The sequence below is a fragment of the Bombus flavifrons genome, chromosome 11 (assembly GCF_040668555.2).
Source record: "Bombus flavifrons isolate JBK064 chromosome 11, iyBomFlav1_principal, whole genome shotgun sequence".
NCBI classification, from domain to species: domain Eukaryota; kingdom Metazoa; phylum Arthropoda; class Insecta; order Hymenoptera; family Apidae; genus Bombus; species Bombus flavifrons.
In genome coordinates, this window is record NC_138452.1 from 9,520,523 (window position 1) to 9,547,119 (window position 26,597).

At 34.8% G+C, this 26,597-nt stretch overlaps 4 protein-coding genes across 10 annotated transcripts in view; 2 read left to right on the forward strand and 2 right to left on the reverse strand.

Annotated features, from left to right (window-relative positions):
* Window positions 1-1,721, reverse strand: part of LOC138184749 (alpha-N-acetylgalactosaminidase) — a 34,315-nt gene extending 32,594 nt beyond the window's left edge. Inside the window, exon 1 of the mRNA XM_069123015.1 lies at window positions 1,687-1,721. Coding sequence (XP_068979116.1) covers window positions 1,687-1,706 — 20 coding nt within the window. The 5' untranslated portion in view covers window positions 1,707-1,721. The remainder of the gene's footprint in view (window positions 1-1,686) is intronic.
* fid (class I SAM-dependent methyltransferase fire dancer) overlaps window positions 1-18,817 on the forward strand; it is a 45,944-nt gene extending 27,127 nt beyond the window's left edge. For 3 of the 6 annotated variants that reach the window (XM_069122982.1, XM_069122984.1, XM_069122983.1), the window contains exons 2-9: window positions 2,940-3,156; window positions 5,097-5,200; window positions 5,579-5,770; window positions 7,258-7,400; window positions 7,858-7,984; window positions 9,042-9,488; window positions 9,704-16,525; window positions 16,890-18,817. In XM_069122982.1, coding sequence (XP_068979083.1) covers window positions 2,988-3,156; window positions 5,097-5,200; window positions 5,579-5,770; window positions 7,258-7,400; window positions 7,858-7,984; window positions 9,042-9,488; window positions 9,704-12,343 — 3,822 coding nt within the window. In that variant the 5' untranslated portion in view covers window positions 2,940-2,987 and the 3' untranslated portion in view covers window positions 12,344-16,525; window positions 16,890-18,817. Of the gene's footprint in view, window positions 1-2,939; window positions 3,157-5,096; window positions 5,201-5,578; window positions 5,771-6,499; window positions 6,808-7,257; window positions 7,401-7,857; window positions 7,985-9,041; window positions 9,489-9,703; window positions 16,526-16,889 lie in introns of those variants that run through there. The other 3 variants (XM_069122985.1, XM_069122986.1, XM_069122987.1) reach the window with 3 other exon arrangements.
* Window positions 18,818-19,094: 277 nt separating this feature from the next.
* Vps2 (vacuolar protein sorting 2) lies at window positions 19,095-22,179 on the reverse strand. Of its 2 annotated transcripts, none has more exons than XM_069123020.1 (5): window positions 22,070-22,179; window positions 20,858-21,056; window positions 20,617-20,792; window positions 20,396-20,530; window positions 19,095-20,298 (listed from the first exon to the last, which is right to left on the reverse strand). In XM_069123020.1, exons 2-5 carry the CDS (start codon window positions 21,023-21,025, stop codon window positions 20,094-20,096), a joined length of 684 nt encoding a protein of 227 aa, XP_068979121.1. In that variant the 5' UTR covers window positions 21,026-21,056; window positions 22,070-22,179; the 3' UTR covers window positions 19,095-20,093. The 2 variants fall into 2 exon arrangements, with proteins under 2 accessions (XP_068979121.1, XP_068979120.1); XM_069123019.1 differs by lacking the exon at window positions 22,070-22,179 and adding an exon at window positions 21,282-21,628.
* Window positions 22,180-22,249: 70 nt separating this feature from the next.
* Top3beta (DNA topoisomerase 3-beta) lies at window positions 22,250-26,184 on the forward strand. Its single transcript, XM_069123002.1, has 14 exons — window positions 22,250-22,489; window positions 22,631-22,773; window positions 22,858-23,052; window positions 23,127-23,294; window positions 23,368-23,496; window positions 23,598-23,716; window positions 23,800-24,000; window positions 24,070-24,274; window positions 24,356-24,538; window positions 24,614-24,823; window positions 24,892-25,109; window positions 25,193-25,417; window positions 25,515-25,776; window positions 25,874-26,184. The coding sequence occupies exons 1-14, from the start codon at window positions 22,399-22,401 to the stop codon at window positions 26,078-26,080; spliced, it is 2,556 nt and encodes an 851-aa protein (XP_068979103.1). The 5' UTR covers window positions 22,250-22,398; the 3' UTR covers window positions 26,081-26,184.
* The last annotated feature ends 413 nt before the right edge of the window (window positions 26,185-26,597 follow it).

The following is a 26,597-nucleotide window of genomic DNA, read 5'->3' on the forward strand; positions in this document are numbered from 1 at the left end:
TAGGTCGAACGTGCTACCTGTAGATTCTGGCCCGGTGTGTTCCGCCAAAACGCTCCACCGACTATTCCCAATTTCACGGTTTCCAATTTTTACGAAGCGACGATCGGAATAGAATGGCTTTTTAACACGGTTGCAACAGTCGAAAAGTTTAACGGCCATAATGTGCATATTTTTATCCTCGTTTCGTCATTCTATGATTTATGCGAATATTTCGTTGCAATTCGTTGGAAAGGTAAACGCGTTTTGGTTAAATCAAAAAGTAAGATCGATTAGGCTTTGACCGTGGAGGTGAATGAAAGTCGAGGACAGATATGTTCACGGATGATTTTCCTTGAATTCGATGAAAGAGCTTGGAGGTTCAGCGTTTAAAAATACCTTAGGTCCTCTTAAGGATGAACCTCCGGTGAAACATACACGGAATACGGAAGTATTTGGAGCTGTTATTTTAGCGTTAACGGAAGTACTTGCAGACGACTATTTTTAACCCTCCTTTGCGTCCTTCTTTTTAAAAAACGCGCCTCTAGACTCTTGCTGGCATTTTTAAACTTTAAAGCTTTTTAAACTTTAACCTTTCCGCCGGCTCTGCCGCTTCACCGCGGAATATTTTATACATTACGTTGCGTTTCTGTATTACGTTTTAATCGGCAATTTATCGGAAATTTCAATTGTACGTAATAGGAAGCATTTAATTTGATAAAAAAAAAAAAGAATTTAATCGTCCTTGGAATTCTCATGTGAAACGATTTCCATGCAGAAGATTATACGAATATGTAAATATTCTTCGATTTAGGTATGGGTTTTGTGGAACATATTTTTTCATATCTTCAATTATTTTAGACACGGTAAACTCCAGTAAAATCGCGTTTTACCGGAATTTTTCGCGTAATCTAAAGTAACGTGTTCCAAACTATCGTCGCTATGTCGACTTTTATTTTCTACGTTTTATCAAATAGGACAATATTTTAAAAACAAATAACGTATATACGAAGTTGATTAAAAAAAAAACATATTATTCATGTATGTAAAAAATGTTGTATTTCATTGAAATTTAATAAAAATGTAATTATACAAATCTACGTATTGTGTTCTTGAAGATTTTTTTAATTGAAAAATACTTTTACGATCTTCGTTATCAGTCACCGTGGGAATCGTCGCAAATCACGTTGCAACGTCTTCGTTTTCATGGAAGTAAATATTCATTTTCAATCGTTGAATCACATTCGATCTTTTCAACGAATCTATTGCTTTGTTACACGTATTTGCCGCGTTATATCATATTGGCGTTGTAAAAACTCGCGTTATACGGCGGTTTACTGTATTTGCAATAAATTCCTTACGAGATGCTCCTTATGCAGCACCGACGATCTACGATACGCGACTAAGTAAGCAAGTTTAAGCGGATTAATAATTCATTTCCTTGCGATTCAATTATTAATACCTTTCTAAATATAACTTCAAACGTTGATGTTGATATCACGATTATTTACAAGTCTATCGGTATATCAAAGAAAGAAATATTCGCTACGAAACCACGATGGGAAAGACGTAAGATATGAGAATTTATTGGGAATAGAAGTGGTCGAAGGATGTTAATAAACATCAACGATTTCCTCACAACTTATCGAGGTGGAACCGTGTAGGGAGCGCTTGGTAAATGAAAGTGACGAGAAAGTACGAAACCGGTACCTTTGAAAACCGGAATCCATCGTCGGCCGCCGATTATGGAATATCAATGGATGACCAAATAAAATTAAAGTCGTGCTTCGTGAAAACGAAAGCGATTCCACTCGGAGGATTCGAAAAAACTGGAAGATTCGTAGCTGGACGGCAGGTGTTTACGCAAAATTCTATCTTCTTTGTTCTGGTCGAAAAAACTGGTAAAAATTTGACGAACGTTCGGGACGAAAATTCCGTCGAAACGTTTGATCTACGAGATGAAACTTAATTTTTTTTCCTAAGCAAAAATTCGCATGGAAAATATTCGTAGAATATTTAGACGCGTGGCGAGATACGCGTAGCTGTCTCGCGCTCAAATAATTTAAACCGATCTTTTGTTTCCATTCATCGTAGGTGATAAGACGGAAGACAATGCGACGCGGAGGATTGTTTTGGCGAATAAACGGAACGAGCAAGTGAAAATGCACGAGTCGAGAAACCCGCTGCGCAGTTTCCGAGCTTCCGTGTTATGAGAAACCGTCGCGTTATTGTTAACGCGGGACGACAATGATAAATTTCGTACAAAATCGTTGCGTGACCTTGCGTAGGTGTTTTATCAGATTAAAAAAAACGCAGAGGATTAGCGAGATAAAATTAGTTGCAGCGGTTTTGGGTTGTGTAATTCAAGTTCTATCGTAATTAGAAATCAGGATCAGTTTTATTTACCGGCGGTTATCCGGTCGCTGTCAGTGACTGTACTGACCGTTTCAAAATAAGCGTAACGTGAAACGACAAGTAGAAAACCACGGCAAGAGCAAACAGTCCCTCACCTTTTGCTGTTTCCTTCACTTTGTCTCGTTTAATATCGATCTACATATTTTTTCAATTTGAATTCACAGCTTATAAATAATAAGCGTAACGTGAAACGACAAGTAGAAAACCACGACAAGAGCAAACAGTCCCTCACCTTTTGCTGTTTCCTTCACTTTGTCTCGTTTAATATCGATCTACATATTTTTTCAATTTGAATTCATAGCTTATAAATAATATAATTATAATAATATAATAATCTCGCTATAATAATAAATAAATAAATACTCACCCTATATACAGAAATATTTCCAATGAATTTTAAGTAGAAGCGTTGTAAGTTTAGTCTTAATTTAGTCTTTTCGTACAACGATAAAATTGCTTGCACTCTGTTGAGTTCAAGTAAAGATACTTTACTGTGAAATTTATGTTCGCCCTTATGGATCGATAACGAGTGACGATTTTGTTTGCAGTTTCGCGGACACGCGTGTGGATGAGGGTAAACCATCTTAGCGAGAGGGATGTCTGAAAGCGACGGAGAGCAAGTAGCTCGGTCGGTGGCCTTGGAGCAAGCCTACGTCCACGAAGTTTACGAGCAATGCGCCGAAAAAACGGTCCAGAGTCGACACTGGCCACGAATCTATCAATTTCTCGAAGAATTGGAGCCGGGAGCCCTTGTTTGCGATATTGGTAACTTTACCGACTTTTCACATATCGTATAGTTTCCTTCGAATGAAGATATTAACATTTACCATGTACAGGGTGTCCTACAGCTTTGTCGGTATAGTCTATGTACACGATAGAAGAAAAAATGTTATTATCGTAATCGCTGTCGTCGCTTAAACGTGTCGCTTAAAGATTCATTGAATAGTTGTATTTAGTAAACGAAGCAGGTTACAAGGAGCTCGGAGAAAAGTGAATAGAGAACGGTATATGGAAATAAACCGTTCGATTGAATTAAAATGGGATCCTAGCACAGACAAAATCGGTAGGAAGAAAAGAATGGGAAGTCAAATAAAAGAAGTAGCACGATGTACAAACGAAGAGGAACTGTGTCAGGTACGTGAGAGAAAAAAGTCAGGATCCTTCGAGCACATGCTAAAAGACTGCTCGATGTACGGTGAATCAAGGCCAGAGATACCCAGGAATAAAAACAACAGGCAAATCACGAGCATCGAAGAGGATGTAAGAAGATTCCACTGTTTCGTACAAAGCGCAACGAGAATTCTTATTTCTAAACTTTCATTTAGGACAATGTGATATTAATTACGCTGTACCAAAGAAAGATTGTTACCTATACATTTTTTCTTTTCTTTTTTAGGAAGATTGTATAATTTGAATAACAAGTACAAGCATAACACGCACGAGGTGTTTCCTTATAAAAAGATAAGAACAAAACATGGAAGGAAATTTGTTCGTTTAAGCCTTAGTTTGAATATTTATCAAGTATACTTGACTGTGGCAAAATACGAAAGGAAAAGCAGCGAACTTGTGGTTACCACGCTATAAGACAATACTAGGACACCCTGTACAATTTACATATATAATTTAATCAAAATATTCTGAGATTTTTGTATCGGAAACGAACAATTTAATCTAGCTGCTCGTTGATCTCACGAGTCGATTCGCAGATTTTTCAGTCTTACTATAGCCGCGCCCCATGGAACATACACATACACACACGTACGTGCACAGCCCATTTATAGACGTGTGTCTTTATTCCTTCCTTTGGCCGCTTTTTCCCCGCCTCTTAACTCCGGCTACTTGCGCTTTCACATGATCAATTGACCTCCGCACGGATGTATCAACGCGAGTTCGTGTAAATCACGTACAGGTACGCGTACGCTTGTCTAAGTTCAAATGCAATGTGGTCGAACGATATGTCGCGTAGCCACCTTTGAAATACCGTGGGATACGTTCTCCTTGGATTACACAAACTCATCGACCAGCGAACTTTGAGGCCGGGTTCGCGTACCGTGTTCCGCTTCTGAACCGCTTTTCGTTCATCGTTCCAACTACCGGTTTCACCCGTCGAATTAGTCATCGGTTTTCCGGTCTGTTTCTTACAGGCCGATCAGCTGATCGCATTACCAAACCGGAATACCTAGCAAAATCTTTGATTTCGCTCGTAACTATATTGCGGATTTTCCTGCAATTTCGTATTTTTCTTAATTAAAGAAACTCGCGCGTAGATTCATTTCGCTGATCATATATAGCAGAGAACATAGTCTACTCTGAATATTTTCCGTGTTTTTGCATGGTACGCGTATTTTGTACGGTTTTACGTTCTCAAATCTGCCGTAAATGCAGTAAAATCCGCGGTTCACTCGTGATCAATTTAATTTTATGTGCTGCCGCGCTCCTAGAATCTGTACGTTCCGAATCTTATTTCCGTTTCAGCGAGCGGCAAGACTTGATACTTTGAGGGAAACTTCGTGTAAAGCTTACCATAAAATTGATACACGCGTATCGGTAATGACCCGTTCCATTTGTGTTCCATGTTAGGAAATTTCGTAGCGATAAAAACACACGTTTAATCGCAAACGACTGAAAGAACGCAGCTGCAGATACGTTTATTTGTGAAACTTTGTTAGAGATCGTTAGCTAACGAGTCGATCACTCTTATTCAGGTTGTGGCAACGGGAAGTACCTGAACGTTAATCACAGCATCTTTAAGGTAGGAGTGGACCGGTGCAAGCGTTTCACGGATATCGCGCGTGAGAAGGAAAATGAGGTGAATATATCACTTTAGAAAATATAAATATCGAGAGTACATAAAATGGAACTGCAGTCTAATACCGGAAACAAACTCTTGTATCCGTATCCTGTCTCTAACGACCTGATTAAACTCTAATCATAACGAACGTTATTAATTGTATCTGGGATAGATAATCTCGCGATTATAATGTTTTTCTAATTAAATTCTATCTTACAATTGTACGTAATAATATTGAAAACAAGCGAGACCGAAACTATTATCATTGTCGCTAATAGACTGTGCTTACGCGTCTATGAGGCATTTCAATTTTCGCGGAAATGTAAAACAGAACGCGCGTAATGTTTAGAAAATAGGCGAGGTTTTAATCGCTAAAATTCGTCGTTTACATTGCAGGTATTGATCTGCGATAATCTAGCTCTGCCGTTTCGAGATGAGAGTTTCGATGCGGTCCTCTCGATCGCCGTGGTGCATCACTTTGCCACAACAGAGAGGCGGGTTCACGCGTTGAAAGAACTCGCAAGAGTATTGCGGATCGGCGGTCGACTGGTTATATCGGTATGGGCTATGGAACAAAAACACAGAAGGGTAAATAAAACGTAACAAATCAAATATTCGTATTGTATTGTGTTCGTTTATCGTATCGAGGCATACGTACCTGTTACAATCTCTTTGCTCTTGTGTACGCTTCCTGCATCTTGCTTCTATCAGGTTGACCCAAACAACTGTTTTATTACTACGAAATGGATCATATATGATTCAATATAATAATATAATTTGAATAGTAAGAGAACATTTTGTTCTATTACTACAAAATGGATAATACATAATTCAATAAAATAATGTAAAAGAAAAAATGTCGTGCATCTATTATTTCCTTGTAAAAGGAAAGAAACTTTGGGACACCCTAATATATTAGTTTATTCCTTAAAGCCAACTCTTAATTCGTTACGCTATTTATCCAAGTGTATACCTATATTCTGTGTTTTAATTTACTATACAGATTAGTATGTGTCTTCTACGTGGTCAGTCTTTGGTATTTCATCCCTGTTCATCCCCCTTTTGGTTTCTCTATTCGTTCATGCAGTGAACTGGTAACTTCGTGTAATGAATAAAATATTGCTTCTAAAATAAATAAAATAGCGGAGATAGAAAATTAAACGAAACATTGGACGTAGAAAGGTAAATAATTCTTAACTATTTCTCATTAAAAAAAAAAAGAGAAAAATTACAAAGGGGCAAAATAATGCGATGCTATAATATTCGATATGTAAATCTTATTTTATATTATTTCTTCGTATTTTTATTTTCATTTCAAAGTCCCGTATACGATCTGTTTCAATTTATTTTTTGTTTTACGTTTCAAGTTAAAAGCAGATATTTAGTGACACAAAAAGCTTCAAATGTATGGAATTGTGTATAGCACGTGGAGCGTGTAAACGCGCTGAAACTTCGGATTACAAGCTATTCCAAGGATTTGCGGATATATAGGCTATTCGATTCAGCTTAAAAATGTCGTCATCCGATACGATTGAATTCAAACGGTATTCGAACATGCCTATGAAATACACCCACGCCAAGCATGACGGTCAATCGATACGATTATTCCAATGCACATAGTCAAGGTAAACCATTTGAATCTATCGCTATTAAATCTATTTTCCAGTCCAATCTTTTGTGCACGTACTTTGTTCATTTGGTTATGAAGCTTTTTAATTACCAACGCTGGATATCCTTTTATAATTACTTCTATCTTTATTAATATCCCTTATCCCTATTAATACCTTTACAGAGTGACCATATTAGAAATTTCTAATAAATTTAACCTTTAAAGGCTAGCCATGGGTAAAACTTCACCCCAAGTAAATTTTATCTCAACCACTGCAAGTAATAACTTTCTCTACTTTTGACCTACAATATAAAAGAAACGTATCAGGTTGAAATTTCACTTATAATAGCGTAAACGCGATTTCCTTTGTCGATAACTTTCAAGGTGAAAGATACGTATCTTAATAAATAGTAGCGAGTAAAAAATATGAATATTAATAAAAAAAATTCGTTCTTTTTGTTTCCAGTTCGAGTCTCAAGACGTGTTGGTACCATGGCCGAAAGCTTACTGCATGAACTCGGTGACAAATAGATCGAAACGTTCGAGCGCGCCACACGCCACTGAATTATATTACAATCAGAACGCTCAAAAATTCCCATCTTCCAAAAGGTATCTAATCGATTCAACGATCCAAAGAGGCTAAAGGAAGAATGCGCATTGCGCTCAACTTAATTCGTCTCTTCATATTTTAGTACTTTTGTGCACAAGCTGAGTCGTTTACGTCACGTTAATCGCTGTTTTACGCTTCCGAAATATCCGCCAAAATTACTCCGGCATATTCGTCCAATCCGTTGTACAATCGATCTTAAATCAAAAGATGTAAAAGATCTTTCAGGAAAAATAAAAATTCCTAGAATCGAGAAAATTCACGAGTGAAGGTTCGCTCGGAATGTAAACGATCCAGGTTGCCACAAGTTAATTATTCGAAAATTTTGACAGTGCTGCAAGATTGGTAATTTACGAAAATTGCATCTCCATCGTCTACCCTAGTCTTCCTCTCTTCTTCCGCTTTCCAGAGCCAATATGGTAACCTCGATAATTACTGCTAATGGGATTCTTGTTTCAGGAACAGCCAACGAAAATGCAAAAGCAAGAGCTATTGGATCGACCCGATATTCAGCCCATCACCGTCAACCAGCAGCCTATCCAGTCCGAACGAGACCTGCTACAGTTTCTTCCGTCGCGCTTTGCAGGTAACATAATCTAAGTACGTACCACGTTCGTGGCTGGAAAGTTGGCTGACGGAAGAGATATAAATTTCGTTGATTAGAACAGACTGCAAGATGTTCGTGCAAATTCATATTTTTATAAATACAATCAAAGAAACAAAATATACGGCAAAGAGTAATTCGTTTATTATTGTAACGAATATGTTCTATATTTGGAATATTTCTTGTATTAGATAAAAGCCACGAGGTGCAACTTGTCTATTACTACTATACCGAGAACCTGTGAAAAGATGAAACGAAAGAAAAATGTAGATTCCGCAGAGGAGCATCAAAGATGATGGGGTCCAACTTTCCAGCCACGCATTACGCTCACGTTTCCTTGAACAGTTCCCAGTTGTCACGTGTTATACAATCGCGTGCAAACGCTGAGATTGTTTCTCCTTCTCGTTTTCTGTATTCCTTTTTCGCCTGTTTTTTTTCTTTAAACTTTCCGCCTGCATGTTGTTGCGACACGATAATTTCTAGCAATAGGTGGCTAAATTGTTGCCAGGCCTTATCGATTCCGCGCGCAACCGTAACGATGCTCGGTACCGAAAAAAGTAGGCTAACTGCTTGCAGAATACGCTTCGAATGTAATTGGAACGGGCAAAATGCAGCGAAGATCGTTTGTCAGCGGGATGCCCGAGTAATTTTGCCTCTCGTTGTTTCCTTGTGGATGTTGGATAATCGATTGAATGAGATCTTAGGAAGGAATCTTTAAGGCGACTGTCTTCTTGTAATTTGGAAACCTCAAGCATTCCTGTTTCCTTGTTTTTTGAAAATCAGACGAACGATTTAGAATTGCAAATTTAATTAGTAACTCGTTTATCGAGATACCACGTTTCATGACATCTTTTCTCTTTTTATAGATAAGTCATTTCTGAGTGACCTGGGAAAGCCACTGACTTGAGAAACGCTATATTGAACGCTTTACAAACGGCTTTGTCTAATATACGCATCTGCTCATAAATATTAGAACATCATCGTACAAGACTCGATAGCCGAGCTAAATTGCTAACTGGAATTTCTGTTTTTTTTTTAGAAATTAGCAGGAAGCAGACGTGGATCTGGCAATCGACCTTGGTTTCTTGACAGTTGGCAGAGTGGCAGTGGGAAGAATCGCAAAGACTACGAGCAAGAAGAACCACCGGACGTGGATGAACTGCCCATCGAGTTACGCCGCGTAGAGGATGTTAACGTGACATTGAACAAACAGTCAGACTCTCTGAGTATTAAATCTAAGAGTCTGGGTGATATTTTGGAGATTCAGCGACTGGACCTTGTACGATCTAGATCCAGTATTCCTGGTTTGTGCTCCATGTTGACGTCCGAATTGAATCTGGACGGGGAATCGAGGACGTCATCGTCGATGAGTGGCTCGAAGCCACGACTAGTCAAGCAGAAGACTCACCTCGTGGACGACACCGGTTTGGAACATCCTGATAACACTGCCATTCAAGAACTATCTAAGGACATTCCAGACTTTCAGGTTCTTATTATTTTTAGTTCTATCAGGATCTTATCGTGTCAAACTTTGATATCTTAATTTAAATTATATAGAAAAAGTACAATTACGCAAATTTAGCTTAGCTATAAATTAATTTTTGTAGATTTCGAATTTTAACTACTGGCTAAAACATTAATATATTAATAAGGTATTATATATTATATATTAAGATATTAATTAATATCTTTGACACTCAGATAACACCTGGTCATAATTCGAAGCGGGGAAGCATCCTGAAACAAAGCTCGATGAACGAGGAACTAATGTCTACCGATAGGCTAGAAGAGAAAGAAAGGGTACGAAGGAACATAATGAAACAGGCGTCCCTGAACGAGGACATTATCTGCAAAGGGAAAACCTTCGAATCCCTTAGAGACTCCCTCTATTCCGTAAACGCGACAAAGAGATTTCAACTATTGAAAAGTGGCCTTACGAACAAGATTAAACAATCCACGACTAACATCGAGGTATCCGGTATATCGATCAAGAACGGATTCGTGAAGATCTTACAAGGATGGAAATCCACGGAAAATGAAACGAATACAACTAATACGTCGACCGACGAAGCGTCTAAGATGATGTACAATGACTCGAAGATTCAGTCTATAACTGTGCCGAAAAGAGAGACAGAGGTGATCGAAAGGCGTTTGTCTCGCGAGGACGGTTCGGATTCGTCGAAAGACAGTAGTTTGCAAAGCGACACAAGCGTCGATTCCGAGGACAGTTTCGCGTCCGTGATTTACGTGCCAAAGCAGGACGCACAGCCAACGATAGAGGCTATTATTCCAGCCTCCAGTGGTCATCAGCTGGGAAGCATCTCAGCGCCCCCTTCACCACGCGTCAAACATCCTCCTGATACATCTAACTCAAGATTGAAGATCATTACCATATCCCCATTGCTCAAACAATTCTCAGCTACTAGCAAGTCTCTACCTCCACCTAGTCCACCTGGCCTATCCCCTTGTACTTTAAACCCCGTATTTAGCAGGCCATTCTTTGGTTCAACCACAGTCGCCAACCAGCAACAGGTATCTGGAGACAATACTGTTAACACAAAGAGGACGGAGGTTTTGAACAATGGCTGTCATCAAACAATCAATGGAGACTTGCAGGGTAATAAAAGGAATATCGAAAGTGAGATTTGTGGGAGGACTAATTTCTGCGAAGAGAAGAAACCTAGCTTGCAGACTATACGCGCTTATAGATCTATGACTGAGAGTGTGGAGATTGAGGAACCAAAAACTGACAAGGACACTGCTCCACTTTTACCTACTGCGGATGATAGTCCTGACGTGTCGTTGCACGAGAAAAGTACCTTTGAAGTCAATAAGGAGGAAGAGAATCGTAAGGCCAGACTAAATCAGATCAAGGAATTGCTGAAACAGAAGCCTGGTTTTGCAACTCGAACCAAACCGTCGTTTCCTCTGGTTAGAAGAGCTTCGACGACAGCTAGTGGTCGTTTGGAGGCTGTTACCAAAGTTCTACCACGGTTGCTTTCGTTGGAATTATTCAATCCCGAGACTGATGATCTGGATAGCGATTCCAGTGGAGTGTCGTCGCCGGATTCGGTAGGTTCTGTGATTAGCGTAATCTCTGATGAGAAATACATGGCTAAGAAGGATAATACTAAGTCAGAGTGTACCGAATCCGAAGTGCTAGATAGCTCGGCTGAAAACGTGTCTGATCCCAGTGACGCGACAGCTGACGAATCATCAGGGTACGTGGCTGATTCCAAGGAGGATGAAACGAAGACAACAGGAGACAGTAGTTCGTCTCAGTCTTCTAGACTTCTAGAAGCCGCAGCTAACGTTGCCAATTCTCTGGAGGATACTGTGGAGACGGTCATCACAAAAACGCACACTAAATCGTACTCGACGCAAATAGCACAACAGGAAAGCGTTGAAAGTTCAGCTAGTAGCGAAACAAGAGTCAGAACGAAATCGGATATTCAATTGCCAAAGGTGGAGGATACGTGGAACGAAGAATGTCGCAAGCATCTGATAGACTTTACCGAAAAGCTTAGTGAAAATTTGATGCATGAGTTAGACGAAAACAAGAACGATCAGAAGATTTTAGATAAACCATTCCTATCGAGGAAAGACTTGGACAAACGCAACTTTGAACACCTACCTCCTTACGACATTCCATCGTCGATATCTACCAAGTCGAAATACAACGATTTATCCAACACGATCGCATGGCTGAGTAACACCAATAATGGTTTCCATGAAGAAATGCATAGGAGCACTTCAGACGACATAATGGATTTCGTGATGGTCTCCAATACCGGGGAATTCATGAACGAGAAAGAAACATCCTCTTTGGACAAACAATCTTCGGAGAAACCTTATCTAAGAAGCGCAAACTCCATAGAGTCTAGCGATATTGGCGAGTCCATCGATAATACGATCAGTTTCAGCGACGGAAGCCACGCGGAGTCCACTGGACGATTGTGCAGCAGCATGATGTCGCTATTGTCAAACACCAACGAATACCCTAAATCATACGCTGAGAAACGAAGACTCCAATTACAAAGGAGGTCCGCCTCCGAGGAGACGCCACCTAGGTATCCAGACAATAGCAAACGCAGCACCGATTGTCTGGTAACCACGACAGGAAGTAACGATTCCCTGACCGGATCATCGTCCCAGGAATCTTTACCGTCCGATCGCGGAGGTGGCGCCATTACTTATCATCAGTACTATCACGTGTTCAGGGAGGGCGAGCTGGACCAACTGATCAACAAATACGTGGAGAACTTGCATATTATCTCGTCCTACTATGATCACGCGAGCTGGTGCATCGTCGCGGAAAAGGTGCAGGTCTGGACTATATGACTCGAGGCGGACGCCCCTGTCCCGTTTTCACGCGGAGCGTCGCGCCTCGTGCGTCGCCACGCCGCCGGCTAGATCGCTTATCGGGCAAGGATAATCAGTTCGTGAAGCTCGCTGAAACTTCGTGAAATGCTTCTCGATTCATTTTACGCGGGCACACGCGTTACGATGAAGAGTAGGCTAATTTCTTTATTATTAAAAGCAAGAGGTATGGTTGGTAGCTAATGAAAATACGTATACAATACTTACATGAATTTATTATCGCTTTTCTTATTGTTTAGGTCGAAAGTGATTACATTAGCTAGCCATGAGTTATGGTCGAGTCCAGATAAGCGAGTCAGAAGTATATTAGAATTTTAAAATTGATTTGGAAGACTATGTGAAGACTGGATTTTAACCAAAAGAATCGAAGTATAACTTCTAAGCACAGATTTTTGTTTCGGCCAGTTAATCTATTTTTCATTTCAAATCTTACTCCTATCGAAGCATTGTGTATGACTTACATTGAAGAAGAGTATTTTGCTATTTCGAAGTTAAAGTTAATTATATGATTAATTCTATTGATCTGCAATTGATACCATTAGCTATCTACCAGAAACAAGAGAGGTTAGGGCAAGATGTTAGATAAAGCGAGTTATAAAAGATTTGGAACGAGGTGTAAATATGTAAAATAAAAAGAAAAAAAGATACGTTTCCGACGTAAGCGCACAGATCGGTAAACAAAGGATAATTCATCAGATAAGCAACACTACTAGAATAGCGATTTGTATCATTCGTCTAAGTGCTTGACCAAATGTTTCTTCTTTACTTGTCGGTTCATTGTTTTATCATTGGAAAAAAAGTCTCCATTCTAGTCTCGAGTTTCGATTACGTGATAATATGTAGCTTTAGTTTAAGAGTTAGATCTGTGGTTCCTAATCTTTTCATCGTTCAACTCGTCGGCCACTTGTGATCATTCTCCCATAAAAACGGACGCTATCTTTTCCGTTGCATTATATCTCTATAGTTCGACTATAATTCCATTGTAGGCAGCAGCGTTGCTGTTATCTCTTGGTTTATCTCTGATCATTCTTCTCTCTATTCAGTATTTATTGTTTTTAGTATTATTTTATTTAATTTTTTGTATAAGTTCTTTTCCCTATAATATTATGGTAATAAAAGATTCCATTTATTTTTTTTTATAAATAAATTAAGTGTAACGTGTTTAGAGTTTTTTTAATGCTATTATTTATTGTCATGTCAATATAAAAAGAGAAAGGTGAAACAACGGCGGTAGGGGGAACTGCCCGACCTTGAACATACCAAGAACTGTTCTCTAGTATAGTCATTCAATTTTCGTCACTCTCTCAGACGTGTAATGTTACCAGGAAGTCTTTCGCTGAATTTCATCTGTTTACAATTTCATAGTTCGGCTATTCTTTTCCCTAAGAATGACATAAAAGATACTTCTGTGACGGAACATTTAATTATAGAATGTAATAATAAGTAGGCGCGTTCTAGCAAAGTTAGGAAAATGAAATGCAATTATTCCGCCACGATAGTAATTCTTATATGTCGTTCTTAATTTAAAAATAAACAAAAAAAGAAAAAAAGATATGCGACAATTGCAACAATCATGGGAGACTTTCTTTTTACAATAACGTAAATAATGTAAATAATGACGATTCTCGTTTGACAAGTATTTAAGTATTCACTTCCAGGTATAAGAAACGACGCTTCAATAACGTTCATTTGCCACGCATGTCTCGTAGATAGCGACAAGTTCGTATTATGAAAACCGAGAGTTTAGGGTAATAAATTGTATAGGAACTGCTGTTCCAAAGTAAACGGATGTTATTGCGTTATTACCACGAGGAAATTCAGCTGACGAAACAGGAAGATACGCTGCTTAAAGTTATTGGAGAGTCATCCACTTTGATGCTTAGAAAGCTATTGGACGTTTAGTGAAAATCTGCGACTATTATGGGAACGTTATTATAATTTAGTTGTCGATATTTACTTTATTTTTAACACGTTAGAGAAGCCTAACTCTGTTTAAGACTGTTCTCGGGAACAAATTAATACCTTCATTTTTGAATTTATATAAAATTGTATAATTTATGTAAATTATTTTCAGGAATGGTATTACATATGATATTAATGGTATTACAGTGAATTAATTAGTTGTTTCAAACATTTAAAATATGCATATATCAATCATTATGATATTTAATATCTTAAATATTACAAAATGTAAATATTTAAAACGCATGGTAAAAGTGAGACACCCTGTATATAGAAGCTAGTTCAAGATCTTTTTGTGGATAGGATTGCTCCAATTACTTCAAGCAGAATGTTTACTCTTTAAAGTAACGGACTATACAGAAAAGATACGGTTTGTAAGTTTCAATTGTAAACAAATGAGAACAAATTGGATGAATATATTCGAAAGTGAAATTAAAGGAGAAACACGTACAACAGATGGTTCCAGTTCACTACAATTTGATATCAAGAAATTCTAAGAATTTCGATAAAGTTACGAGAATTTATCGTGAATGAGATGCTAATTATTAGAAAGTTACACAAAATACATACGTAGTTACTCATCGAGATTTAAATCGAATTTCGCTAAGGAGAAATCTACTTTATCGACAGAAGATGTAAAAAAATTGTATAAAACAGGACCAAAGTTCAAAATATAGAATACGTTTGTTATTGGCATCGTAAATCGGAGTACAAAGTATTGTATGTTCAACAAATAGAAGACTCTTCGACGACTTCGAATTCACTAGATTCAAAAGGTTAAAAAAAAATGGGAAGCGAGAAACATCTCGGAATTCTAAGGATTTGTAATACCGCAATAACTATCGGACCATTCGAAAAAGAATATACCACGAGATAGCAGAACAACAGTTGACCCTTTATTTAGGAAAATTAGCGAAATCTAACCTTCATGATTCCTTGCTTTTTCAAGGATATTCACGGCGGGACACGACTTTTAGAAACCAAAAGATTTTTCGCGACTTTTAGGGAAAAGTGTCGCGAAAGTTCATCCATAGATGCGTTACATTACGGAACAATTAGTAAGGAACAAATAAACGGGTTAAAATATCTCGACCCTACGATACGACCGGACTGTATATTCCATATATGCATATATTTAAAAAAAACAGTACTGACTGCGAAAACCTTATAGTTAAAAGGAACAAAAAAAAAAGAAGAGAAGAAAGAAAAAATATACATATACATACACGTAGTTCGTGAAGTTGTTGACTTAACGTCAAACCAATTTACAAAAACGTTAAAAACCGTAGATATCATATAGTGGTATATATGATCGCGCACGTATGAAAAGGATTAAATAATTCTTAAAAAAAAAGTAAAGTTTTACGGATCCAGTGATATTATATTTCACATGTTATGACGAGCATACTTTGCTACACTTTTTTTTGTAAATATCTTACTGAAAATACAAAACCAATACATATATACATAAATACGTGTATACATATATATATCGGCAATCTTCTTACAATTTTGTGAATGTTATCGTGAAAGGTACTGTCTTTAAATGTTAAACAATGATCAGTCATTCTTTTATTAAATATATTCTTCTCTTTGTTAGGAAACCATTTCATCGATAGGTTCACTTTGATTGTTCCTTGTATAAAGTTTGTATAATTGTAAATTGCCATTTATTAACTATATTAAAACTGAATTTTATTGTCACAGTTAATGTTACGATTCTCAATACTTAAATGAGAAAAAGAAGCGTACAAAGATATTGTTTTGAAAGATTTGACATTTGGTGACACTAGCGCCATCACGGATCATAACTAGTGAAGCACAATCGATAAAATCGGAATTCTACGTAATTCGCGATTTTAATCGAAAGCCTAATTGTTGCTCACCTATGTTACGAACGTTCACGTTCATTTCCAACAGTTATTTGACGCGTTCTTTTTTGTTCTTCTTTTCCACAATATAGTTGTAATATTTTCTTTGTAAGTTTAACCAATATTATGTACGATCCATGTAGAAATGATATGCAAAAATAGATCTCGAAAGCGAATGGTCAAGTACATGAAGTAAGGTTGTAAAAAGGGACAGTTAAATCAATAATTGAAATGCGGATATGCAAATTTATATTTTTACGGGAATAACTAAAGAAAAATGAAATTTCTTTTTCATCCATTAAATATTATGGCAAGTATTTTATTTTGAATGTTTTATATATTTTTGCAACTTTAAATTTTCCATAAATTTATAAACATTTGTAATTTAATAGTAATAGCTATTATAGATTGAACATGTGCGAATTATTGTTTCTAACTTATCGAAAGAGAATTTTATATACAAAATATTTGTATTTACCACGATCTTTAGTTAATATTTTCATATGTGCGTATAGTCTTCCTCAATATTATTATTATGTTATTATGCTCGACCGATCAATTTCCGTAACGGAAATTTCGTCGGTTCGATCGAATCAAAAATATCGATATATTCGCACATGTCTACCAGTAGATAAGAAATGATTTTAGGTTTTCTGTTTGTAATTCCAACGCAGATTAAAGAACGAACAAAAAAGAATACGAAGAAAACTGTCAGATTACAATGCTGCATCTAGAGAAGGCTGTGTTTGACATAGCTTAAATCTGTATATATGTTACGTGCATGTATATGATATACATACACGCATACCAGTGCGTACACAAAAAGAACATTGCGTACAAAGGAGAAAAACGTACATAATGCACAGATTACACACCGTATATAAGGTCTAATAATCCCACACTTATATAGTGAATATTTAAAAGGAAAAAATGAATTGTTCTTCGCGCATATTTATTCCCCTTCCATCCAACGAGAAGTGTATAATTATTATTGCGATAATAACATGAGGTTCAGTGTTGCATACGACTTTCTATTACATTATAGCATCTCGCGCATTATTCCAGTAAATACTACGAATCAGTCTGAAAACTTTCCTTTGGTATCCTGGAAACAAGGAACAAATATGTATTTCCTATTGATACAATTTTCTTCTCAATTTGTTCATTTCTTTTTTACTTCCTTTGTTTTATTTTCGATTATAAGATAAATGCAAGATATATCTTATTAAATCGTACTTTTAAGACAAAGAGCAGTTTGTTTCTTGTATCCTTGTTCCATTTGAAGCTTCTCAGATCGATTCTGATTAATACGCATTATAAAATTGTACTCGATGAAAATGATAACTATAGAAATGATGTTATTTACGACAGATCCGTAATTGCGTACCATCAAAGAACCACAGTTAGTAGTAGATGTACTCAAAGCGAATTAAAATTCCTGTTTTGTTTCCTCTCGATCATTTCCGTTTATCTGCACGAATATCAGGGTAATAACCTCACTACGTGAATTTTTCAACGGACGTCGATGAATATAATCGCAATGAACTTAAAATGATTTCTCGATTACGTCCTCTCGCATGATTCAATGTAATGTTGCTTGTGGAAAATAGTTTTTCCGCCAAAAGTTACTGATGTTTAACCAACAAGCATTTTAAGCTCATGTAAGACATTCAACTATATATAAGCGAAACAGATCCATCCCCGATATTACGAACTTGCAAATGTTTTATTTTATTTAATACTTACTACCATCTTATTATTAAACACCTATTATCTAATTACAATATTTCATGTGACTATCGAAGTGTTAACGATGGGTGCGAATTTTTGAAAGCGTTTAATTCTAAGTGAACATAACGGGGAGCGTTACAAGACATTTCTTCGGTAATTACGATTCTAGCTTGGGGTACGTTATGTTTGGGCGGTACCTCTGAGATGTTTAAAAAGATATTGACAATATATATACATGTGATTGACAGAAGGTTCCATCACAATTTTGTAAACTACATCGTATTTCTATAGGGTTTACCATTTGGAGAATGTAGGAAGTATAAAAGGGCACGCGAATTTAATTAATTGCATGGAATTTAATCATTGAATCAGAGAAAGAGAAAAACGATAAATTAACAGTTTTAATAACACAAATAATAAGCTAACAGTTTATTGTAACTGTTTTAATTTTTAAAATGATTAATAATCCTTAATAATTGGGAAAGCTGCATGTAACTCGAAAAATTCGCGTGCCCACGAAATGTCCTTGTTCTTCCGCTTTAGTAATATCGTATAAAATAGTGTTTTCCTTTCTTTTCTCTTTTTTCTTTTGTCTCTCAATAACACCGTAAGTACATGCGGTCCAGTTACACGTTACATAAATACGTTTATTGAAACTTTCTATAACGATACCGAATTATCGATTCAGTGCACTTCGATCAATTAATTAAACGTTCGTATTCATTTTGAACGTCTAGCTAGGCCATGTTCGAAACCAGACCAGACTACTATTTTATACCTGTATTTCACGATCAAGATATTAAAATCATTATCCAATGCGCATTATTATGTGTATGTACATTTTGTTTAATAGAGATAATATTTCATATTTCTCACAGAATTATTGACTATGATACCCTTTGGAAATGGATACTACTCCAGGCGATTTTGAAAAATATTAATCCGTTTTGTGAGTTTTTAAATATTTTCAGTAGTAATTCAGAAAAATTATTTTAATTGCTTTAATTTAGTTTAATTTGCCAAATTGTTTTACTTTGTTTAAAATTGACTGTTTTCAATCTCTCTGACCGGTTGTTTTTAACAGTAGTTTTTAGAGGTAAGTTATAATATGTTTAATTACTTATATCAGCAAGGTAATAAAGAATACATTTTAATTATGTCTTTCGTTTATTTATAATTACTAATAGTTTTCATTGTTGTTAATAATATTTTCATTATTAAGCGATTTACTGTATGTATATATATATATATATATATATATGCGTGTATGAGTGTGTGTTATCCGCATATTTAATACATCATTGCACAATCTTGTTTCACTGCATTTCTATCAACAAATTTGTTAATACATAATACAGATTACGTTGTTGTAGTTAATACAATTTATAAATAAATTTTATTAATACGGTTATTATGCCTATGAACAATATATAATTTTTACTATTACATAATTATCAAAGGTAGATATATTATGAGGCACTGAAAGATTAAGTTTTGATAAAAGCAGTGAACGAACTTATTTATTGTACTCCTTTTGAATATGCGAGCATATAATTTATATGCTATTTTTTTTCATATAAAAACTGCTAACATATTTCCTTTATTTACTTTTACGGTAAGTGTACAATATTTCCTAAAAAAAATGAAAGCGTATATGTACATGTACGTAAATTACAAATTTCTCAAGTAAATCTATGTACATGCATTTATCAAAATATAATAAGTATCTTATCATAATATATTTGATAAGCATTTTAAGTATAAGTTATCCACTTTACAAAATTATCCTGTGCAAATAAAATATGCACAGAAGCTTCAAGATACCATCTTAAAGTTCTTTCATTTTTCTTTTTTTCTTTTTATAAAAAAAGTAACAATACAGATTAATACATAACAAAGTTATATGCCTCTGTTTCTTCATCATTCATATTTCATGAATTCATAATTGTTTTAAGCGATAGAAATATAACATTCTTCTTATATTTTATAAATCGATTATCTAAGTGAACGGATTGAAAAACAAGTGCTGTGATGAAACATTCATATCTCTAACTAAAATCGTAAAGCAATCCTAAAATTAATGCTTATAAAACCAATTCTTTCCTTTACATCTTTTATACATTTTTTATTTATATAGAAGTGTGTTCTTATTCACGTCTTAAATTTTCAAGCCTAGCTTGCAGATCTGCATCCGCATCGGTCAAATTTCCACCTTCGTCATTCCCTGCCGCAGTCGCAACTGGTTGCTTGGAATTTGATACATTTAATGAACCAGATGCTTGAGGTAAACCTGACAATTGATCTGTCAATTGGAGACCCAATTCGTCCAAAACTTGCGACACAATGGCATCACTGTATAAACAGTATAAATACAATTGAAATATTCAACGAACAAAAGTCAATACTTTTTAGAGATACAAATATTTTTATTTAGAAATTGCAAAAATACCTTTCCTCTTCATCACCCTCATCTTCCATTGCGTCATCAATAGCATCATTCATAATTTCCTCTTTCATATCCATTATTTCTGACTGCTTTTCAAACTCTTGTAATATTTTTTGTATTTGAGGAAGATTTAATTGTCTGTACAATCATATAATTTTCACGTATAGCAAGCAATAAAAAATTCTTTCTAATTCTAATTTTAAATGAACAGGACAAGTACTCACTTGTTCATATTTTGCATGGCTCTTGTGACTCCTTTCATTGCTTGTGCCATTGTGTTTTGTGAACGCAATGTTTGAATCTTTAAAGAAACTGCTTGGATATTTGCTTTCATCAACATAAATTTTTTTACATAACGTCTAGTTCTTACAAGATCTTTAGCCATAATCTTCACTGCATCCTACCAAACAGTAAATAAATATCACCCAATAGTATACAAAATAAATTCAAACAAGATCAGATTACCATTTGCCCATCTTTAGCAAGTTTCTTTATATCCATAATAATCTTTTTTTCTTGTTGTTCCATCCTCATTCTCTCTCTGTCAAGATCTCGCATAGCTTTGTTTAAAGCTCTCTGATTTTTCCTGAGCATCTCCTCAGGAGTAATACGTTTCCCAAATAACCACTCCATGATTACAGTAGAAATACTATTGCAACTTCACCTATTAAAATTAATATTGATGCATAAATCATAATGAAAGTTTAAAGAAGGTTATGATTACCTTTGAGTAAAAATAAAAATAATTAATATTTGAGGAAAAAGACATAATTATAGAAATAATTGATAGAAGATGATTAACTTTCAAAGAATCGATTATATATAGACATAGAGAGAAAATATATTAATATTTATCTTATAAGACAACAGCTTTTAATGCAAAAATTACCTAATTATATTCGAGACTATCTCGGAAGATATGAATAAAGAAAATTATAATAGAATGCTTGATCGTTTGAAAATGACGTTTTATAGGTTAGGAAGTTTATATCAAGATCAGGAGTTTGATTTGACAGACTGGATGAGTCACAAAATAATAAGTCACAGGTCAAATATTGTTACAAATACTACTGCATATAACTGTGTATTACAGATCATTTTGACTCTGACATTTTAGTTTTTCTTAAAGTATAAGAGATAATATAACGTTATCATGATATATCGCACGAATATCGTATGAATATGGTTATATGGAATTTACGCAGCACTTCCCTTCGTAACAATACCATAGAATTACAAATATATGTAAACAATCTACGTATATTAAAATATAACCGCATACAACTTACAAGACTGACTTTAGAATGTTAATTTGACAATTATTAATGTTATCATAAAGGAATTTTTTATTTTTATCCTTGCATTTTACTAATAATACTGTAAATTGTAAATTAATTTTTTTTAATCAGAAATAAAATATATGGTATTTAAAGACTGTGCAAAATTAAAAATTTATTTTGGAAAAATTGTAAAATTTTCCTTGCTACTTTAATAGTTTTAAAATTATTTTAAGTAGTTTTAATCTAATTCGTGAAACATAATATATCAATATAATTATTTATCTCTTCCAATGTGAAAGAAATAAAATTCCAAGTTTACAATTAATCGAGTTAAACTGTTTCATAAACTAATGAAGTTGAAAAATATACAGGATGGCGTAGCTAAATGAGATCATACCTGATCAGTGATCATATACATATTGCGTTGATAACTTCACTTTACATTATAAAAAAAGTATTGTTACATGTTTGCTTCTACTCTTTATCTTAATTATTATTTAGAAACCGCAACTTTATTTCTAACTGAAAAGAAACGAAGTTATAAAATAAAAATAGTTAACTTAAAACATAATGTAACAATTATCAAAATATTTTGAAATGGATATCATGTCATGCGTACAGTGTCGCATATTAAGCACCTCCAAATGTATGATGTCAGAATCTCTTAGTTAAAGTTAATAATATTTTCTTGTAAAAACAAGTTTAGAGATAAAATATTCTACAAAAATGAAGACGGCTTTAATGGTGGCTGAAAAACCATCTTTGGCAGCTTCATTAGCCAATATTTTAAGTAATGGTCGGTGTACATCTAGAAAAGGTAGGTTATGTTTTTTTGAAATTTAATACATGGATATAATTTTATGATAAATATTTTAAATTAAAAAGATAAAATTTACAATACCATGCTTCATAGATACCTGTATTTCATAATGCACTTTTTAATAAAAAAAAAATTTAGGTTTAAATGGATCTTGTTCAATACACGAATGGATAGGTCAGTTCAGGTCTGAAAATATAAATTTTAAAATGACCTCTGTCTTTGGTCATGTTATGACATTAGATTTTATTGGCAAATATAATAACTGGGACAAAGTTGATCCTGTAAGTAACAAATTTTTAGTCTTGCCATTATATTTTATTATATTATTTTATTGTATTAGTAACATACTACTTGTTATGTTTAAGGCAGAGTTATTTTCATGCCCAACTGAAAAGAAGGAAGCAGTTCCTAGATTGAAAATTCCTTTCCTTTTGGCTAAGGAAGGAGCTCATTGTGATTATTTAATATTATGGCTGGATTGTGACAAAGAAGGTGAAAATATCTGTTTTGAAGTTATACATGCAGTTCAGCAAGGAATGAATAGGAGACTAAATCCAAATGTAAGTTTGCTTAATTTTAATCTAATTATTCATATTAATTTAATGAAACTTTATAAATGTTATATTTGTTACAGGATATTTGGAGAGCAAGATTTTCTGCTATTACGGAAAAGGACATAAAAGCTGCATTGGCAAATCTGGTAAGGCCAAATGAAAATGAAGCAAAGAGTGTTGATGCTCGACAAGAAATAGATCTACGAATTGGTTGTGCTTTTACAAGGTTCCAGACAAAATTTTTTCAGGTAGAATAATATTAAAGCAGTTTTTACTGTTCATATTATATATTAATTTAATATTTCCTTTTTTTTTTCATAGGGTAAATATGGAGATTTAGATGTGTCTCTTATTTCCTATGGTCCTTGTCAAACACCAACGTTAGGATTTTGTGTCCAAAGGCATGATGAAATTCAAACATTCAAGCCAGATCCTTACTGGGTTCTACAGGTATAGTATTAAAATAAGTGTCTTATCTTGGCTTATAACTTTCCCTTATATGTCAGAATATAATTCCTCTGAGGAAGAAGATAAACTTGAATGTATTGAAGGTTACAGTTAAATCATCCGATGGTCAAGACATTATTTTAAGTTGGAGCCGCGTGCGATCTTTTGACAAGGAGATAGCAAATATGTTTCTGAGTCACGTGAAAGAGTATGACCAAGCAACGTAAGTTTTAGATATTTGTATGTACGAATATTTCGTGTAATATTAAAATAATGTAACAATGTTTATCCAATTAATTATTATAGGGTTATAAGCGTAGAAAGTACAGAAAAGACGAAATCGCGACCTATAGCTTTAAATACAGTAGAGTTAATGAGAATAGCAAGTTCGGGTTTAGGAATGGGTCCCCATCACGCTATGCAGATTGCAGAACGTCTTTATACTCAAGGATACATAAGTTATCCTCGAACTGAGACAACATTATACCCAGAAAATTTCGATTTGCTGTAAGTCAAAAGCAACTTCAAAATTTATTTATATTTTACTTATATGTATGCAAAAGTATCTATATTTAGTGCAGCATTGAAGCAACAGCAAAACAATCCCGATTGGGGCGATCAGGTTCGTAAAATATTAGCAACGGGTATTAATAGACCGAAAAAAGGGCTCAATGTTGGAGACCATCCTCCTATTACTCCAATGAAACATGCTACTCGAAACGATCTCGATGGTGATACATGGAGATTATATGATTATATAACTCGACATTTTATAGCCACGGTAAATATGTATTGCTAATTGAATATCTTATATATCAATTTTTATTTACTTTAGAGAGCTTAAATATTTAATATCTTGCAGCTGGCTCACGATTGTAAATATTTGAGTACCACGGTTAAATTCGAAATAGGAATGGAAGTATTTACGGCGAATGGTCATAGTTCAATAGATCCTGGATATACTAGCATACTTACATGGCAAGCACTTGGAAGCAATGATACTTTACCCAGATTTACACCGGGCGAAAAAGTTAATATACAAGAGGTAGTAAATGTAGAAAATGGGGAGTGAAAATTCTTTAATCAAATAATTTATAACTGTGTTTTTTAATTTTTGTAGATGAAGTTAGTCGAATGTTATACACAACCCCCAGATTATTTGACAGAATCTGAATTAATATCACTTATGGAAAAACACGGTATTGGAACTGATGCCTCTATTCCAGTACATATAAACAATATATGTATGCGAAATTATGTTAACGTAACAACTGGTAGAAAATTAGTACCGACATCTTTAGGAATTGTGTTAGTTCACGGATATCAAAAAGTATGTAGCTTTTTACATATATAAGGAATAATAAGTTACTTCTAGTAATATGTTTGTATTAATATTAGATAGATCCTGAGCTAGTTTTACCTACGATGAGATCCGCAGTAGAGGAGCAATTAAATCTAATAGCTTTAGGTAGAGCAGATTTTCACGCTGTGTTACAACATACCGTTGAAATTTTCAAACAAAAATTTCATTATTTTGTAAAAAGTATCGATGCGATGGATCAGTTGTTTGAAGTTTCATTTTCTCCTCTTTCTGCGTCAGGAAAAGCTCATTCCAGGTATATTTTACATTCCAGTAAATATATATGATTACTTAAATATTTATTTTTTTCTTTTATTGACAATACTTTCCTATATTCAGATGTGGAAAGTGTCGACGTTACATGAAATATATACAAACAAAACCGTCGAGAATGCACTGCGCACATTGCAACGAAACGTACAATCTCCCACAAAACGGGAATATTCGAATTTATAAAGAATTAAAGTGTCCATTAGACGACTTCGAATTGCTCTCATGGTCCACTGGTGCACGGGGAAAAAGTTATACATTTTGTCCATATTGTTACAATAATCCCCCATTTAGGTAATTTTATTTTTGCGAACAAATAGGATATAGAGAATATATTCAATCTCGTATTGTTTAAATACGTACTAACTATTGCATGAATCATGAATTCCAGAGATATGAAAAAGGGAATGAGTGGTTGCAATTCTTGCACACACCCGACCTGTCCACATGGCATGAATTCTAATGGTTTATCGAGTTGTTTAGAGTGTAATGCCGGTATACTCGTCCTCGATCCTTCGGCTGCACCGAAATGGAAACTTGTGTGCAATCGTTGTGACGTTATTATTCATTTATTCGAAAATGCTCACAAAGTGACGGTTGATACGGAGGTGTGCGACTGTGGGGCTCAATTAGTTACCGTAGAGTATAAGCAGGTAAAGAATAATCAACCTTAAACGTTACATTCTAATAGGAAAAGTCATTTATATTCGAAGAATATTAAAATGAATTTTTTTTTTGTTTAAATGATAGGAAAAAAGCAAGCTTCCCAATGAAGCTACGGAGATGACTGGTTGCGTTTTTTGCACACCAGCTTTCATGGCTCTTGTGGAAAAGCATCGTGCAGTCGCCTCAAAACCGGTTACAACTCGTAGCCGTGGTCACGCTAAAGGTCGTAGTCGGGGTAAACCCCGTCCACCGAAAGATAAGATGGCACAATTGGCTGCGTACTTTGTATAATTGATTCCATTTGTAAATGAAGTACATAGATGACACTAATCCCTCCCTATTCACACTTTGACATCTTCGATATATCCCGAAAATAAATCGAACTCTATTTACTACCTCAATGACTCATACATTATGTTACTTTTTTTATAATCTTTACGCATTTTACAAATACAACATGATTTACATTATCACACAACAGTATTATCTTTTGGATAACAGATATTACGAAAGTAAAAATTTATGTTCTTATGAAAAATATATATATATATTCGTGTTATTGAATGTTAAAAACTTTTTAGACATTTTATTTATCCATGGAGGGAAACTAATTGAAATTATCGATTGCTATCGCTGCATGTTTTGATGTATAACGTAGAGAGGGCATACCATACATTTTTTATGAGTCTTTAGTAAAAAATCAAGAACAAAATAAATTATTATATAGAAAATATAAAGATAATGTATAAGAAGTACGTAAAGATTATTAAACAAGCATTGAACGAAATTATGCTTTCATCTATAAACA